We start from the raw sequence: 15051 nt of genomic DNA, 5'->3' as shown, positions 1-15051 counted from the left end.
TGCTCCAGGTGCTTCCACTTGGTGGAGCCTGTGAATCTGCTATTGGAGAAGCTGTGGTCTCAGGCAAGGGACAGACACCACTGGCCAGACTGGGTTGAGGAACGTTCCTCTCACAGTGTCCCCCGGCTAAAAGCATCCCTCAAAGGGGAGTCCATCCATCTAGCTACAAGTACTATCTTGATTCAACCCAGGGGCCAACAATGGACTGTCACTCAGGGTAACTCCAGCAGTTCTGCAGTCTTCCGATGCCCCATGCTGCGGACCTGCAGGCCAGAGCTCCTGGGCTGCCGTGGGGGTTAGCCCTGCAGGCACCGGGGAAATGCGGCTACAGCCTGTGCTTCTGTCAGGACACCTGGGGGCTGCACTGAGGAGGCCAAGGAGCATCTGGGGCAGGGGCTGTCTCCTTGGGGTGGAGACTGGTGGCTGCAGCCTCAGATAAGGCACTAGAGGACTGGACTGGTCCTGGGAGCCAGGCCCAGCCACGTGGTGGATGACGGTGCTTAGAGAGAGAGAGGATTTGGGTCCTGCGGGAGGTGAGAGCTGTTTTCTCTTTTCTTTTTTTTTTGAGACAGAGTCTCCCTCTGTCACCCAGGCTGGAGTGCAGTGGCACAATCTCAGCTCACTGCAACCTCTGCCTCCTGAGTTCCAGCGATTCTCTTGCCTCAGCCTCCCGAGTAACTGGGATTACAGGTGCCCGTCACCACACCCAGCTTATTTTTGTATTTTTTTTTTAGTAGAGATGGGGTTTCACCACATTGGCCAGGCTGGTCTCGAACTCCTGACCTCAGGTGATCCGCCCACCTCGACCTCCCAAAGTGCTGGGATTACAGGAGTGAGCCACCATACCCGGCCTATTTTCTCTTTTCTCCTTTCCCTGGGGAAGAGGTTGGCCAGACAGACCCTGGTGTGGCTGGGATGGAGGACTGCTGCAGAGAGGTAATGGGCCCCTGAGATAGACATGGGACAGCCTGAAAAAGTGGGACCGAGAGGGGACACCTGTGGCCAGCAGTGTATCTCTGATAGAGTCTCACCCTGCAGGGCTCCGGCAGTCTGGCTTCAGCGTACTTGGTACCCCTAGATGATGTTTGAGGGTCCTGACCTGGCCTCATTCTGCCATAGCCATCAGTCCCCTGCTGTGGCTTTGGGGATCAGAACTTCCCTGCTAGGGCTTCCACTGTTGGACTCAGGGGACAGAGGCAGGCTAGTTGAAGGGGCAGTGACCATGAGCTGGGACCTCCCAGAGCCGGCTCCTCCCTCTGCCTGGCCTCCACACCTCTACTGGTCTCCACGCCTCTGCACGAGGTGACAGGAGCTGAAATTACACATCCCGGGAGCCGAGGCAGCTGTCTGATTTGGAGACTTGCTCTGTGGCCCAGGGATCCCTGCCTCGGCCCAGCCCCACAGGGAGTGAATCAGTGGGGCTTCCCTTGTCCACAGGTTATTTAGAAAAACAGAACATAATAAATATACCAATTCTTTCCTTAAAAAAAAAGTGTTTAAATGCGTTTTTCCCTGAAGATTTCCAGTGTATTCCACGATGTTTAAAAAATAGTTTCCCCAAAAATATATCTTGAAAGCATTTGACACAGTGGTATTTGTGGCGTATCTGGTGCTTGTCAGCATGGGGCCCAGGCCTGATGAGCCACCCACCCGACACCCGAATGCCCGCTGAAGGTGGCGCACGTGTGTGCCTGGATGTCCGGCTCTTCACAAGGGGTCAGATGGTGGGTTTTGTTGAGAGCCGACACCATGGGCTCGGTTCCAGCTGAAAACCCTCCAGTGTGGGGAAGCAGGGCCCCGGGTGGCCAAGCGGGCTGAGCAATGCCCTGGAGGCTGGACGGGGGGCGCTCGTCGTCAGCCCCTTCCCCTCCTCCGTCTTGGCTCTCTCTGCTTCGTCCTTACCAGACTTCGCATTTGTGAGGCGGGTTCATGGGTGAGCCAGGTGAGCAGTGGAAGTGTTCTGAGAACTCCTTGGAATTGGAGAGGGAGCCGATGACCCGGAAGCGAGAGGGGCTGTGGGGGTCGGTGATGAGGCCTTCGTGGGAGCTCTCAGGTGTGCGGACGGAGCACCAGACCTTTGAAGGGACAACAGAGAGAGGCCAGGGTCACTGCGGGGCCCTGGGGCTGCCAGACTGTCCCCATTACAACAGCAGGGGAGGCCAGGTGCAGTGGCTCACACCTGTAATCCCAGCACTCTGGGAGCCAAGGTGGGAGGGCTGCTTGAGCCCAGGAGTTCATGACCAGCTTGAGTAACATGGCAAGCCCCCATCTCTACAAAAAATTAAAAAAAAAAAAAAAAATTAACCAGGCATGGTGGTGTGCACTACGGTCCCAGCTCCTGAGAGGCTGAGGCAGGAGGATCACTGGAGCTGGGGAAGTCAAGGCCGCAGTGAGCTGAGATTGTGCCACTGCATTCCAGCCTGGGTGACAGAGTGAGATCCTGTCTCAAAAAACAAAATAAGGCTGGGTGTGGTGGCTCATGCCTATAATCCCAGCACTTTGAGAGGCCAAGGGGATGTGAATCGTTTGAGGCCAGGAATTTGAAACCAGCCTGGCAAACATGGTGAAACCCTGGCTGTACCAGAAATACAAAAATTAGCTGGGTGTAGTGGTGCGTCCTATAATCCCAGCTACACAGGAGGATAAGGCAGGAGAATCACTTGAACCTGGGTGGGAGGTTGACGTTACAGTGAGCTGAGATCATGCCATCGCACTCCAGGCTGGGCGACCGAGGGAGACTCCGGCTCCAAAAACACAAAACTCAGAAAAACACCACCAGGGGGATGAGCCCCCAAACTGATCCTGAGATCCTGGAGAGTCAGAAGGACCCCCTGAGTGGGTCAGGAAGAGAAAGTGGGCTGGTGTAGGGCTGGTATGTGCCACTCCCCATGCCAGCAGCCTCTAACGCAGTTGTCTCTAAACTGTTCTCCTTCAGCCAGTGCAGCATCTCTATCTGAGGAACCCGCATTCGATTCCATCTGAACAAAGGACTGTGTCCAAACACCAGTTGGAAAAGCTTGGATTTAGTCCAGATCTCTCGTTTCCTGGACAGAATAAATTGTCTAATGGCCTGGTAGCTCTGAGTGCCAGCAGAAGGCTACCAGATGAATGCCGAGTGAAGGCATAATCTGGGGCATTTTTTTTTTTGAGACAGAATCTTGCTATGTTGCCCAGGCTGGAGTGCAGTGGCATGAACTTAGTTCACTGCAACCTCTGCCTCCCGGGTTCAAGTGATTCTCATGCCTCAGCCTCCTAAGTAGCTGGGACTATAGGCAGCCACCGCCAGGTCTGGCTATTTTTTTTTGTATTTTTTCATAGAGACAGGGTTTCACTATGTTGACCAGGCTGGTCTCAAACTCCTGACCTCAGGTGATGCGCTTGCCTCGGCTGCCCAAAGTGCTGCAATTACAGGCATGGGCTGCCGTGCCTGGCTGGGCATCTTATGTTTAAGAAATCTCTAGAGGCCGGGCGCAGTGGCTCAAGCCTGTAATCCCAGCACTTTGGGAGGCCGAGACGGGTGGATCATGAGGTCGAGAGATCGAGACCATCCTGGCTAACACGGTGAAACCCCGTCTCTACTAAAAAATACAAAAAACTAGCCGGGCGAGGTGGCGGGCGCCTGTAGTCCCAGCTACTCCGGAGGCTGAGGCAGGAGAATGGCATAAACCCGGGAGGCAGAGCTTGCAGTGAGCTGAGATCCGGCCACTGCACTCCAGCCTGGGCGACAACGAAACTCCGTCTCAAAAAAAAAAAAAAAAAAAAAAAAAAAAGAAATCTCTAGAACCCTAGAACCAGAAGGGTCCTGAGTGATCAGCTCGTCCTCTCATTGACCAGATCCAGGAATCCCTTCACTGGTACTTTTGGCCCTTCTGTGCATCTCTCTAATGACAGGGCACATGTGCTGTGCGTGGTCCAGTGACTTGGGAAGTCCTCAATCTGTGGGGAACTGCCTTTCGACTCTCTGGGCTCCTGAAACATCAAGATGGCAGAATGTACCATGTGTGGCATGTTTTCCTAATGGACTCACCTGTGCAAAGCCCAGGAAGAAGAGCTGGTTATTGGTGAGGCCCAGGGTGGGCAGCGTCTGCTCAGCCCCGTTCTTCTTCACCCAGTTCTGGTAAGCCTGGGAGGAGAGAAAACCAAAGCTCAGGGGTTCCCATGGCAGGTGGTGAAGGAGGGGACTGGTATGGAGGTCTCAGGGAGCTCCCCCGTGTCAGGGCAGGTACTAGTTTCCGGGGATCTGGGCCTGGGCTCAGCCTAGGGGAGCCCTCTTCTTGATGTGCACTCATTTAGCCCTATGGCTTAAAATACCGGCTACGCACCGATGGCTCTCACATTTACACCTGCTGCTCCAGCCTCTTCCCTGATGTGTATATTTAACTGTGCCAGCTGGACAGTCAAGATGCATCTCAAACTTAACATGGTACAAACAGAATGGCAGCACGCGCACACACACACACACTTTCCCCATCAGAGTCAAAGGTACCACCATCCATCATCTCAGGCCCCAAACCCAGAACGCTTCTTCAATTCTTCTCTTTCTCTCAGATCAAACACTGACCACTGCTCCGCTCCCGCTTCCCAGTGCTCTACCCTGTCTCTTGCCTGGACAACCTCACAACAGCTTTCTCATCAGTCTTCTGACTTAGGCTGATCCAATTCCATTGCCCTCCTGGCAAAGCAACTTCAGTGAACCTTAGGAAGCAGGTGCTGGCAACCCTTCTCTGTGGACGGCCAGAGAGTGAGTACGTTGGGATTTGTGGGCTAACGGTTGCCGTTGCAATGACTCAATTCTGCTACTACAGTATTAAGGTCAGCCACATGGCCGGCTGTAATCCCAGCACTTTGGGAGGCCAAGGCGGGTGGATTACCTGAGGTCTGAAGTTTGAGACCAGCCTGGGCAACATGGTGAAATCCCATCTCTACTAAAAATACAAAAATTAGCCGAGGTGTGGTGGCGCGTGCCTGTAATCCCAGCTACTCGGAAGGCTGAGGCAGGAGAATCACTTGAACATGGAAGGCGGAGGTTGCAGTAGCTGAGATCATGCCACTGCACTCCAGCCTGGGTGACAGAGTGAGACCCTGTCTCAAAAAAAATAAATTAAAAAAAAAAAAAAAAAAGCCACAGACATGGAAACAAATGGAGCCAGCTGTGACCCCAAAAAGCTTCATCTACAAAAACAGCCTCACAGCTAGATTTGGCTCATGGGCTGTAGTTATACTGACTTGTTTTTGTTTTTAGTTTTTTTTTTTTTTTTGGAGACAGGGTATCACTGTCGCCCAGGCTGAAGTGCATTGGCATAATCTTGGTTCTCTGCAACCTCCACCTCCCAGGCTCAAGCGATCCTCCCACCTCAGCCTCCTGAATAACTGGAATCACAGATGCACACCACCATGCTCAGCTAATTTTTTTGTATTTTTGGTAGAGACGGGGTTTCACCATGTTGCCCAGGCTGGTCTTTAAGTCGAGTTTGTGATCCACCTACCTTGGCCTCCCAAAGTGCTGGGATTACAGGTGTGAGCCACGGCGCCCAGCTGACTCTTGTTTTGTTTTTATTTATTTTTTTGAGACAGAGTCTCCCTTTGTCACCCAGGCTGGAGTGCAGTGGTACAATCTCAGCTCATCGCAACCTCCACCTCCCAGGCTCAAGCAATCCTCCTACCTCAGCCTCCTGAGTAACTGGAACCACAGATGCACACCACCATGCCACACTAATTTTTTTGTATTTTTGGTAGAGACGGGGTTTGACCATGTTGCCCAGGCTGGTCTTGAAGCTGAGCTTGCGATCCACCTATCTCGGCCTCCCAAAGTGCCGGGATTACAGGTGTAAGCCACGGCGCCCAGCTGACTCTTGTTTTGTTTTTATTTATTTATTTTTTTGAGACAGAGTCTCGGTCTCTCACTCTGTTACCCAGGCCGGAGTGCAGTAGCACAGTCTTGGCTCACTGCAACCTCTGCTTCCCGGGATTAAGTGATTCTCATGCCTCAGCCTCCCAAGTAGCTGGGATTACAGGCATGCGCCACCACACTTGGCTAATTTTTTAATATAAATATATACATATTTTTGAGATGGAGTCTTGCTCTGTCACCCAGGCTGGAGTGCAATGGCGCCATCTTGGCTCACTGCAACCTCCGCCTCCAGGGTTCAAGCAATATCCTGCTTTGGCCTCCTGAGTAGCTGGGATTACAGGCGCCCGCCACCACGGCTGGCTAATTTTTGTATTTTTAGTAGAGACGGGGTTTCACTATCTCGGGCAGGCTTGTCTTGAACTCCTGACATTGTAATCCACCCACCAAGGCCTCCCAAAGTGCTGGGATTACAGGCGTGAGCCACTGTGCCCAGCCGACCCCTGTTTTAAAGGATAAGTTGAGTCATGTCATTCCTCTATTTTAAAACCCTATTGTGTCTATCCACAAAACCCAAGCTCCTTCCTCAGCCACAGCCGACAGAAGCCCAGTGTGGTCTGGTCCCTGCATTCCCGGCACTCTACCCCGCCCGTCTTCCCGTCCTTGGACGTGCCAGGTTTGTGTCTAGTTCGTGGCCTCTGCACTTGCTCTTCCTTTTGCTGAGACCATTTTCCCCAGCTTTTCCCAGGCTCTTCCTCATCATGTAGGTCTCAATGCAAATGTCATAACCCCAGAGAAGGCCTGCCGTGGCCAGCATCCCCCCATTATTCCTCTTACCCCGCTATTGCTCATTACTTTGCCCCAGTTTATATTCGTCGCCTTATCAACAGCTGACATTATCTTACAGATATATTATGTATTTATTTGCCTTTCTTCCCCTTCCAGCCTCCACGAAGGGAATAAGCTTTTTGAGATCAGGATGAGCTTCAAACACAGCCCCTGCTGGGTAGATTCTCAATACCTTTCATTGACTTGTGGACTTTAAGCAACCTAATATCCAGTATTTCTGGGCTCAGTTTGCTTATCTGCAAAATGGGGATTATAATACCTAACAGCAAAGCTGCTAGGAATACTCCAAGCCTGGCACTTAAGAAGGCTCAATAAATGACAGCTCTATGGATTTCTGCTCTTACTGCCACGGTTGGGAGGAAGCCCTGTCTTAATCTCTCTGACAGACACCTACTGTTTTTCTCTCGTGGCCTCTGTTACCTCCCCCATCTGACTCAGGGAGCATCTCTGAGTATCTCTCTGGGCCAGCCTGTGTCTAAATCATCTTGCTTTATCTTCCCAACAACCCAATAATGCAGGTAGTAGCCTCAGAGCCAAGTCAAGTGAGGCTCAAGGAGGTTCAGTAACTTACTCCAGAACCAGGACTTGAACCCAGAACTGGCTCCACGACCAGTGTCCCTTGCCTTGGCTGCTTAGTCCCCAGGGGCCTCCCAGACCCACAGCTGGCTGACTTGGTGGTGGCCTCCCCTGCAAAGGTGAGAACAGGCAGGCTCTTCAGGCGGATCCAGCCTGAGCCCCTTCCTGTGTCTCTGTCAGGCCAGACTCAGAAGGCACAAAGCCGTCTGGTGCCAAGCCCTGTGGCGGGAGGCCTCCACAGTGATGATCCTTTACGGACAGGCATCTGGATGGAGCCAGTGCTAGGCCCAGGAGTGTGTGGGGAGCGGGGCTCTCACCCGATAGGCCGCCTTGAGGCCCCCGTTATCGGCGATGTTCTCCCCCAGGGTGTGCCGCCCGTTCACTGGCTCCCCGTTCACGCTGTAGTTGCTGTACTGTTCAACCATGCACTCGGTCTGACGCTTGAAGGCCTCCACGGACGAGTTCTTCCACCACGGTCGGAGGTTCCCATCCTTGTCATACTCCCGTCCTGTGGGTCAGAGGGAGGCATCATGTCAAGGGAGGGAGTGGCAGAGCGGGCACCTGCTACTCCTCCCTGCTCCTGGTGAGAAGTGGTTCATCCGTCCACCCCCGTCCTCCAGTCAGCATGGGGAGACGAGGTCCCTGTGAGTGCCAAGGGACATGGATGGGGAGGCCGGTCAGAGGCGGCAGAGGATGGAGGAGAGAGATCCAGGGAAAGCCCCAGTGTGGCCCGTGGCTCAGTAGGGCTTGCTTTGTTTTCTTTTTCTTTTTTTTTGAGACAGAGTCTCACTCTGCCACCCAGGCTGGAGTGCAATGGCACAATCTCAGCTCACTGCAACCTCTGCCTCCTGGGTTCAAGTGATTCTCGTGCCTCAGCCTCCGGAGTAGCTAGGATTACAGGCATGTGCCATCATGTCTAGCTGATTTCTGTGTGTTTTTTTTAGTAGCGACAGGGGAGTCTCACCACGTTGGCCAGGCTGGTCTGGAACTCCTGACCTCAAGTGATCTGCCTGCCTCGGCCTCCCAAAGTGCTGGGATTACAGGTGTGAGTCACCGCGCCTGGCCTATTTTCAACACTGCCTAAGGGTCCCTGACCCTGAGTAACAGATGTCTAGGAAGAGGCAGATGGAGCCAGCTGACTTAGGATCACAAGACAGGCCCAGGCCACCCAGGTCTCTGCCTCTTCCATCTCTGCCTGGGAGTCCCCAAGGTAGGAGGCAATAAGAAGGATTTTGGAGATTAGTTGGGGAGGAGGGACTGACTTCAACGCCCCTGATTGCAGGTGGACTGGAGAAGTCTCTGGAGCGGTGGAGAAATGTCCACTCCCTGCTAAACCTAATAGGAACCCCAGGTGCCGGACAACTTCCACGAGCAGGGCACCTCCCTACACACTTCACAGTCCTCCCAATCACCACGGGAGGGTGGAACCATCACCCTCCGTTTACAGACAAGACATGGGGGCCTGGAGAAATGACAGCACTTGCTAAACTTCATATAATCAGCAGGTGGCAGAGCAAGGATTTGAACCCAGATCCTTCTGTCTCCAAAGCTAAGACCCTTAGAAGTGAAGGGTGCAGAGCCTGTAATCCCAGCACTTTGGGAGGCCAAGACGGGCGGATCATGAGGTCAGGAGATGGAGACCATCCTGGCTAACACGGTGAAACCCCATCTCTACTAAAAATACATAAATTAGCCGGGCATGGTGGCAGGCCCCTGTAGTCCCAGCTACTCGGGAGGCTGAGGCAGAAGAATGGTGAGAACCCAGGAGGCGGAGCTTGCAGTGAGCCGAGATCACACCACTGCACTCCAGCCTGGGCGACAAAGCGAGACTCCATCCCAAAAAAACAATAATAATAAATAAATAAAATAAAAAAGAAGTGAAGGGTGTAGAAAGCAGAGGCAGTGGGGCCTGGAAGATGACTGGCCCAGTCTGAAGGGGCCCAAGGAACCTGTACCAGGTAGTGGTGTGATCATAATCACAGTTCACTGTAGCCTCAAACTCCTGGGCTCAAGTGAGCCTCCTACCTCAGCCTCCCAAGTAGCTAGGACTATTAAAATTTTGCCACCACGCCTGGCTAAATTTTTACTTTCTTAGTAAAAATTTTTACTTCTTAGTAGATACATTTTATTTTATTTTATTGAGAGGGAGTCTCACTCTGTCACCCAGGCTGGAGTGCAGTGGCACAATCTCAGCTCACTGCAACCTCTGCCTCCCAGATTCAAATGATTCTCCTGCCTCAGCCTCCTGAGTAGCTGGGATTACAGGCACCAGCCACCATGCCCAGGTAAATTTTGTAGTTTTAGTAGAGACGGGGTTTCGCCATGTTGGCCAGGCTGGTCTCAAACTCCCGACCTCAGGTGATCTGCCTGCCTTGGCCTCCCACAGCTCTGGGATTACAGGCATGAGCCACCATGCCCAGCCTAATTTTTTTTTAGTAGAGATGGAGGTCCTGCTATGTTGCCCAGGCCGGTCTCAAACTCCTACCCTCAAGCAATTCTCCTCTTAAAGCACTGAGATTACAGGCATGAGCCATCGTGCCCAGCTGGAATTCGTACCTTGATCATCAAAAGCATGAGTCAGTTCATGGCCCACGACGACACCGATGCCACCAAAGTTTAAGGCCCTGGAGGGAAGGACACAAAGGTGGAGGTGATGCTTTGACAGGAGGGCCTCTCACTCTTTCTTGCCCAGGTATGGGAACCTCACTTCCTGGGCTTGGAGACATAACAAAATTCCACAGGGCTCTGTGTGGATAACGGTGTGGTCATGGCCTGAGTCTCCAGCAAGGCCCGTGAAGCCTGACAGAGGCTGGGCACAGTCTGTGTGGTCGGTTGTGCCCACTGGGCACCACGCACTGTGCTAGATGCTCTACAGACCGAACTGTCCTCTTCAGTCACTGCAAAAGAGTTAGCAATGGTCACCACTGACCAGCTCTATTCATGAGTAGGCCAAGGCTGGGAATGGGTCAATTGCTTTGCCCAAGGGCCACACAGTCATCAAATAGCAGACATAGGATTCAAACAGAGACAGCAGCCTTAACCCTCCCCACTGCCCAGCTCTGACTGTGCTATAACATGGTCAGGGGGGCGCTTCCCTTAGGTAGGGCTCTTGATTCCATGAGATGCTCCCAGTAGCCCACTGTGCAGGGCTTCCAGATCTCACTGGAGGGAAGGAAAGTGGGTGAGGATGTTGCTTCCTCTGCAACATCTCTGACCGCCCAAGCCACCTGGACCACTGGGGCAAAGATCACACGGTGAGACTGGCTTGGTCATATGGGCCATAGGACTGGGCTCGGGGTTCACTGAGGGCTGGGGAAAAGAATTGGGGTAGGGACCCCAGAAGCAGCCTACTTGGGTGAGGAACGCGTGTAGAATGGCGCCTGCAGGATCCCGGCCGGAAACACAATCTCATTCTTGGTGGGCGAGTAGTAGGCGTTCACCATGGGCGGGGTCATGCTCCACCTACAAGCAACACACACGCGGGAGGCCTCAGCACAGGGCGGGAGGCAGATGGGGACAGCCTGCCTGGAGTGCTGCTTAGGGATCGGGATCAAGGGCGTTAAAAATGCAGACTCTCCTTGACCCCAGGCCCAAGTGCACACAAGCACAAGGACATCTACAGAAGGACTGTTTGTTTTGAGACAGGGTCTAGTTCTGTCACCTAGGCTGGAATGCAGTTGTGTGATCATGGCTGACTGCAGCCTCAACTTCTGAGCCTCAAGCCATCCTCCTGCCTCGGACTCCCAAAGTGCTGGGATTACGGGTGTGAGCCATTGTGCCCGGGTGCAGGACTGTTTTTTAGGAGAAAACTAGAAAACACCTGACTGTCTATAAATAAGGAATCAGTTAATTAATGATGTCACATCATATGGTGGAATACTGAGGTTCTTACAAAGAGCAGGAAGGGCCATTAGATTTTGAAATGTCAGCACACAGTGGCTCATGCTTGTAATCCCAGGACTTTGGGAGGCTGAGGTGGGTGGATCACTTGAGGCCAGAAGTTTAGGACCAGCCTGGCCAACAGGGCAAAACCCCGTCTCTACTAAAAATACAAAAAAATTAGCCAGGCGCGATGGCGCATACTTGTAATCCCAGCTACGTGGGTGGCTGAGGCATGAGAATCGCTTAAACCCAGGGGGCGGAGGTTGCAGTGAGCTGCGATTGCGCCACTGTACTCCAACCTGGATGACAGAGAGAGACTGCCTCAAGAAAAAAGAAAAAGAAAAAAAAAAAAAGAAAAAAGAAAAGAAAAGAAAAAGATTTTGAAAAATCACCATTGTCTAGGCTTGAAGAGTATCTATGAACAGTTTTCAAAGTGTGGTCTGTACACACCTGGTGGGGAGGGTCCTCAAGACCCTTTTAGGGGATCCATGAAATCAAAACTATCTTATTTATTTATTTATTTTTTGAGACAGAGTTTTGCTCTTGTCACCCAGGCTGGAGTGCAGTGGCACGACCTTGGCTCACCGCAACCTCCGCCTCCTGGGTTCAAGCGATTCTCCTGCCTCAGCCTCCCAAGTAGCTGAGATTACAGGCACCCACCACCACGTCTGGTTAATTTTTGTGTTTTTAGTAGAGATGGGGTTTCACTGCATTGGCAAACTCAGGTGATCTGCCTGCCTTGGCCTCCCAAAGTGCTGGGATTACAGGCGTGAGCCACTGTACCCGGCTGAAATCAAAACTATTTTCATAATATTAAGATGTGATTTCCCTTTTCCATTGTGTCACTTGCATGGACGGTGCAAAAGCAACAGTAGGTAAAACTGCTGGAGCCTGACATGAATCAAGGAAGTTCTGGTGGTCACTGAGCCCCGAGTTCCTCATTAGCATGGGCTCACGGCCAAAATAAAAAGCCAATTAGCCATTTTCACTTAGAACATCCTTGATGAAGTAGCTTGCTTGCTTTCCCTCTCTCCCTCCCTCCCTTCCTTTTCTTTCCTTTCTATTTATTTATTTTGAGGCAGAGTCTCACTCTGTCACCCACGCTGGAGTGCAGTGGTGTGACCTCAGCTCATTGCAACCTACACCTCCCAGGTTCAAGTGATTCTCCTGCCTTAGCTGGGATTACAGGTGTGCACCACCATCCATGGTTAATTTTTTTGTATTTTTAGCAGAGACAGGTTTTCGTCATGTTGTTCAGGCTGAACTCCTGGCCTCAAGTAACCCGCCCACCTTGGCCTCCCAAAGTGCAGGGATTACAGGCGTGAGCCACTGCACCCGGTCATAATGATTAATTTCATTACATCTCAACCCCTGAATACAAGACTTCTTTTTTTTTTTTTTCAAAGCGACAAGATCTTGTTGTGACACCCAGGTTAGAGTGCAGTGGCATGATCATGGCTCATTATAGTCTCGAACTCCTGGGCTCAAGCTGTCCTCCCACCTCAGCCTCTCAGGTAGCTGGGACTACAGGTACTCGTGACTATGCCTGACTAATTTTTTTTTTTAACGTTATAGAGGTGGAGTCTTGCTGTGTTGCCCAGGCTGGTTTTGAACTCCTCAAGCGATCCTCCTGCCTCAGCCTCCTGAAGTGCTGGGACTGCAGGTTGAGCCACCGCACTTGGCAGAAGACTTTTTCATATTCCATGTGACCAGTGGGAAATCCACATACAAAGCATTCTGCTTTTTGCATGGAACCCTGTTGGTACTTTTAGGGTGACTGGTAAACTATAGAATTTCAGACTTGGATATCTGGCAGACATTTTCTTTAAAATGAATAAAGTGAGCTTATCACCTCAAGGAAAACAACTCAAGCCATCTGTTGCCAATGATAAAAATATGAGATTTTTAAAAAATGTTGAAGTTTCAGGCAAAAATTAAAATTTTGAAACACTTATATTGGCCACCACAAGTTTGACACCTTACCAATAATAATTAAAGGCTTTGCTCATGAAGTCAGCAGTGATATTAACAAATGTGGATTTTTTTTGCAATTTTGCTATTGTATAGTAAAAGTATCACCATTTGGAAGATCTGTAAAACTTAGTGAACCATCGTTTTCCAAATGACTAATGCATGCTACAAAATCACACTTGGGTAAAAGATCCATTCAAAGTACAGGACAGACCAATGGAATTTAGCGTAACGGAGTATGAAAAGTTCATGGTGGCTCATGCCTGTAATCCTAGCACTTTGGGAGACTGAGGTAGGAGGATTGCTTGAGCCCAGGAGTTCGAGACCAGCCTGGGCAACATGGGGAAACTCCATCTCTACAAAAAATTACAAAAATTCCAGCCTGGGTGACATGGTGAAACCTGTCTCTACAAAAAATACAAAAATTAGCCAGATGTGGTGGTGCGCACCTGTAATCCCAGCTACTCAGGGGGCTAAGGCCTCACCTGAGCCTGGGAAAGTTGAGGCTGTTGTGAGCTGAGATTACGCACTCCAGCCTGGGTGATAAAGTGAAAATAAGAAAAAAGAAAAAAAAAGTTCATGGATGTGGTTTCAGATTCCATACTACAATTAACCTTTAAAAAATTATCACTTTTCGGCCGGGCGCGGTGGCTCAAGCCTGTAATCCCAGCACTTTGGGAGGCCGAGACGGGTGGATCACGAGGTCAGGAGATCGAGACCATCCTGGCTAACATGGTGAAACCCCGTCTCTACTAAAAATACAAAAACTAGCTGGGCGAGGTGGCGGGCGCCTGTAGTCTCAGCTACTCGGGAGGCTGAGGCAGGAGAATGGCGTAAACCCGGGAGGCGGAGCTTGCAGTGAGCTGAGATCCGGCCACTGCACTCCAGTCCGGGCGACAGAGCGAGACTCCGCCTCAAAAAAAAAAAAAAAATTATCACTTTTCAAGTTTTGGTGTAGTATCAGTAGAACGTACACAAGTACCAGAAAAGACTGTTAAAATATCCCTCATCCCTCCCTTTCCCTTGCCTCACACTAAATTCCTATGTGAGGCAAGAATTCTTCTTTTTTTGAAACAAAGTCTTGTTCTGTCACCCAGGCTGGAGTGCAGCTACAGTGCAGCTAGAGTGCAGTGGCGCGATCTCGGCTCACTGCAACCTCTGCCTCCCGGGTTCAAGCAATTCTCTGCCTCAGCCTCCTGAGTAGCTGGGACTACAGGTGCCTGCCACCACGCCCGGCTAAGTTTTTGTATTTTTAGTAGAGGTGGGGTTTCACCATCTTGGTCATGCTGGTCTCCAACTCCTGACCTCGTGATCTACCCACCTTGGCCTCCCAAAGTGTTGGGATTACAGGCGTGAGCCACTGCGCCTGGCCAAGAATTCTTTCTATATATCAAAACAACATATGGTAACAGATTGACTGCGGAATCAGATATGAGAATCTAGTTGTCTTTGATTAAGCCAGACATAAAGAAATTTGCAAAAAGTAAAATGATACCTCTCTTCTCATTAATTTTTTGAAAATAGTTATTTTCCATATAATTTTAATAAAAATCAGGGCCAGGCATGGTGGCAACGGCGCAATCTCGGCTCACCACAACCTCCGCCTCCCGGGTTCAAGCGATTCTCCTGCCTCAGCCTCCTGAGTAACTGGGATTACAGGCATGTGCTACCATGCCTGGGTAATTTTGTATTTTTAGTAGAGACGGGGTTTCTCCATGCTGGTCAGGCTGGTCTTGAACTCCCGACCTCAGGTGATCCACGTGCCTTGGCCTCCCAAAATGCTGGGATTACAGACATGAGCCACCACACTCCACAATAATTTTTTTAAGAGTGTAGAAGGATCCTGAGACCAAAAAAGGTTTTGAAAGTAATGGGATATAGTCATGAGGTATTTGGCATTTCAATGACTTCTCTGTGCAGAGGGG

At 51.0% G+C, this 15051-nt stretch overlaps 1 protein-coding gene across 4 annotated transcripts in view; it reads right to left on the bottom strand.

Moving 5' to 3' along the window:
* Positions 1–567: 567 nt before the first annotated feature.
* Positions 568–15051, bottom strand: part of ECE1 (endothelin converting enzyme 1) — a 130630-nt gene continuing 116146 nt past the window's right edge. For all 4 annotated transcript variants that reach the window (XM_023219736.3, XM_023219735.3, XM_023219734.3 and 1 more), the window contains exons 15-19: positions 10625–10735; positions 9830–9897; positions 7591–7781; positions 4028–4123; positions 568–2075 (exon numbers count right to left, since the gene is read on the bottom strand). In XM_023219736.3, coding sequence (XP_023075504.1) covers positions 1899–2075; positions 4028–4123; positions 7591–7781; positions 9830–9897; positions 10625–10735 — 643 coding nt within the window. In that variant the 3' untranslated portion in view covers positions 568–1898. The remainder of the gene's footprint in view (positions 2076–4027; positions 4124–7590; positions 7782–9829; positions 9898–10624; positions 10736–15051) is intronic.

Source organism: Piliocolobus tephrosceles, chromosome 1 (assembly GCF_002776525.5).
Source record: "Piliocolobus tephrosceles isolate RC106 chromosome 1, ASM277652v3, whole genome shotgun sequence".
Lineage (NCBI taxonomy): Eukaryota > Metazoa > Chordata > Mammalia > Primates > Cercopithecidae > Piliocolobus > Piliocolobus tephrosceles.
This window is presented reverse-complemented; position numbering and strand designations above follow the sequence as displayed.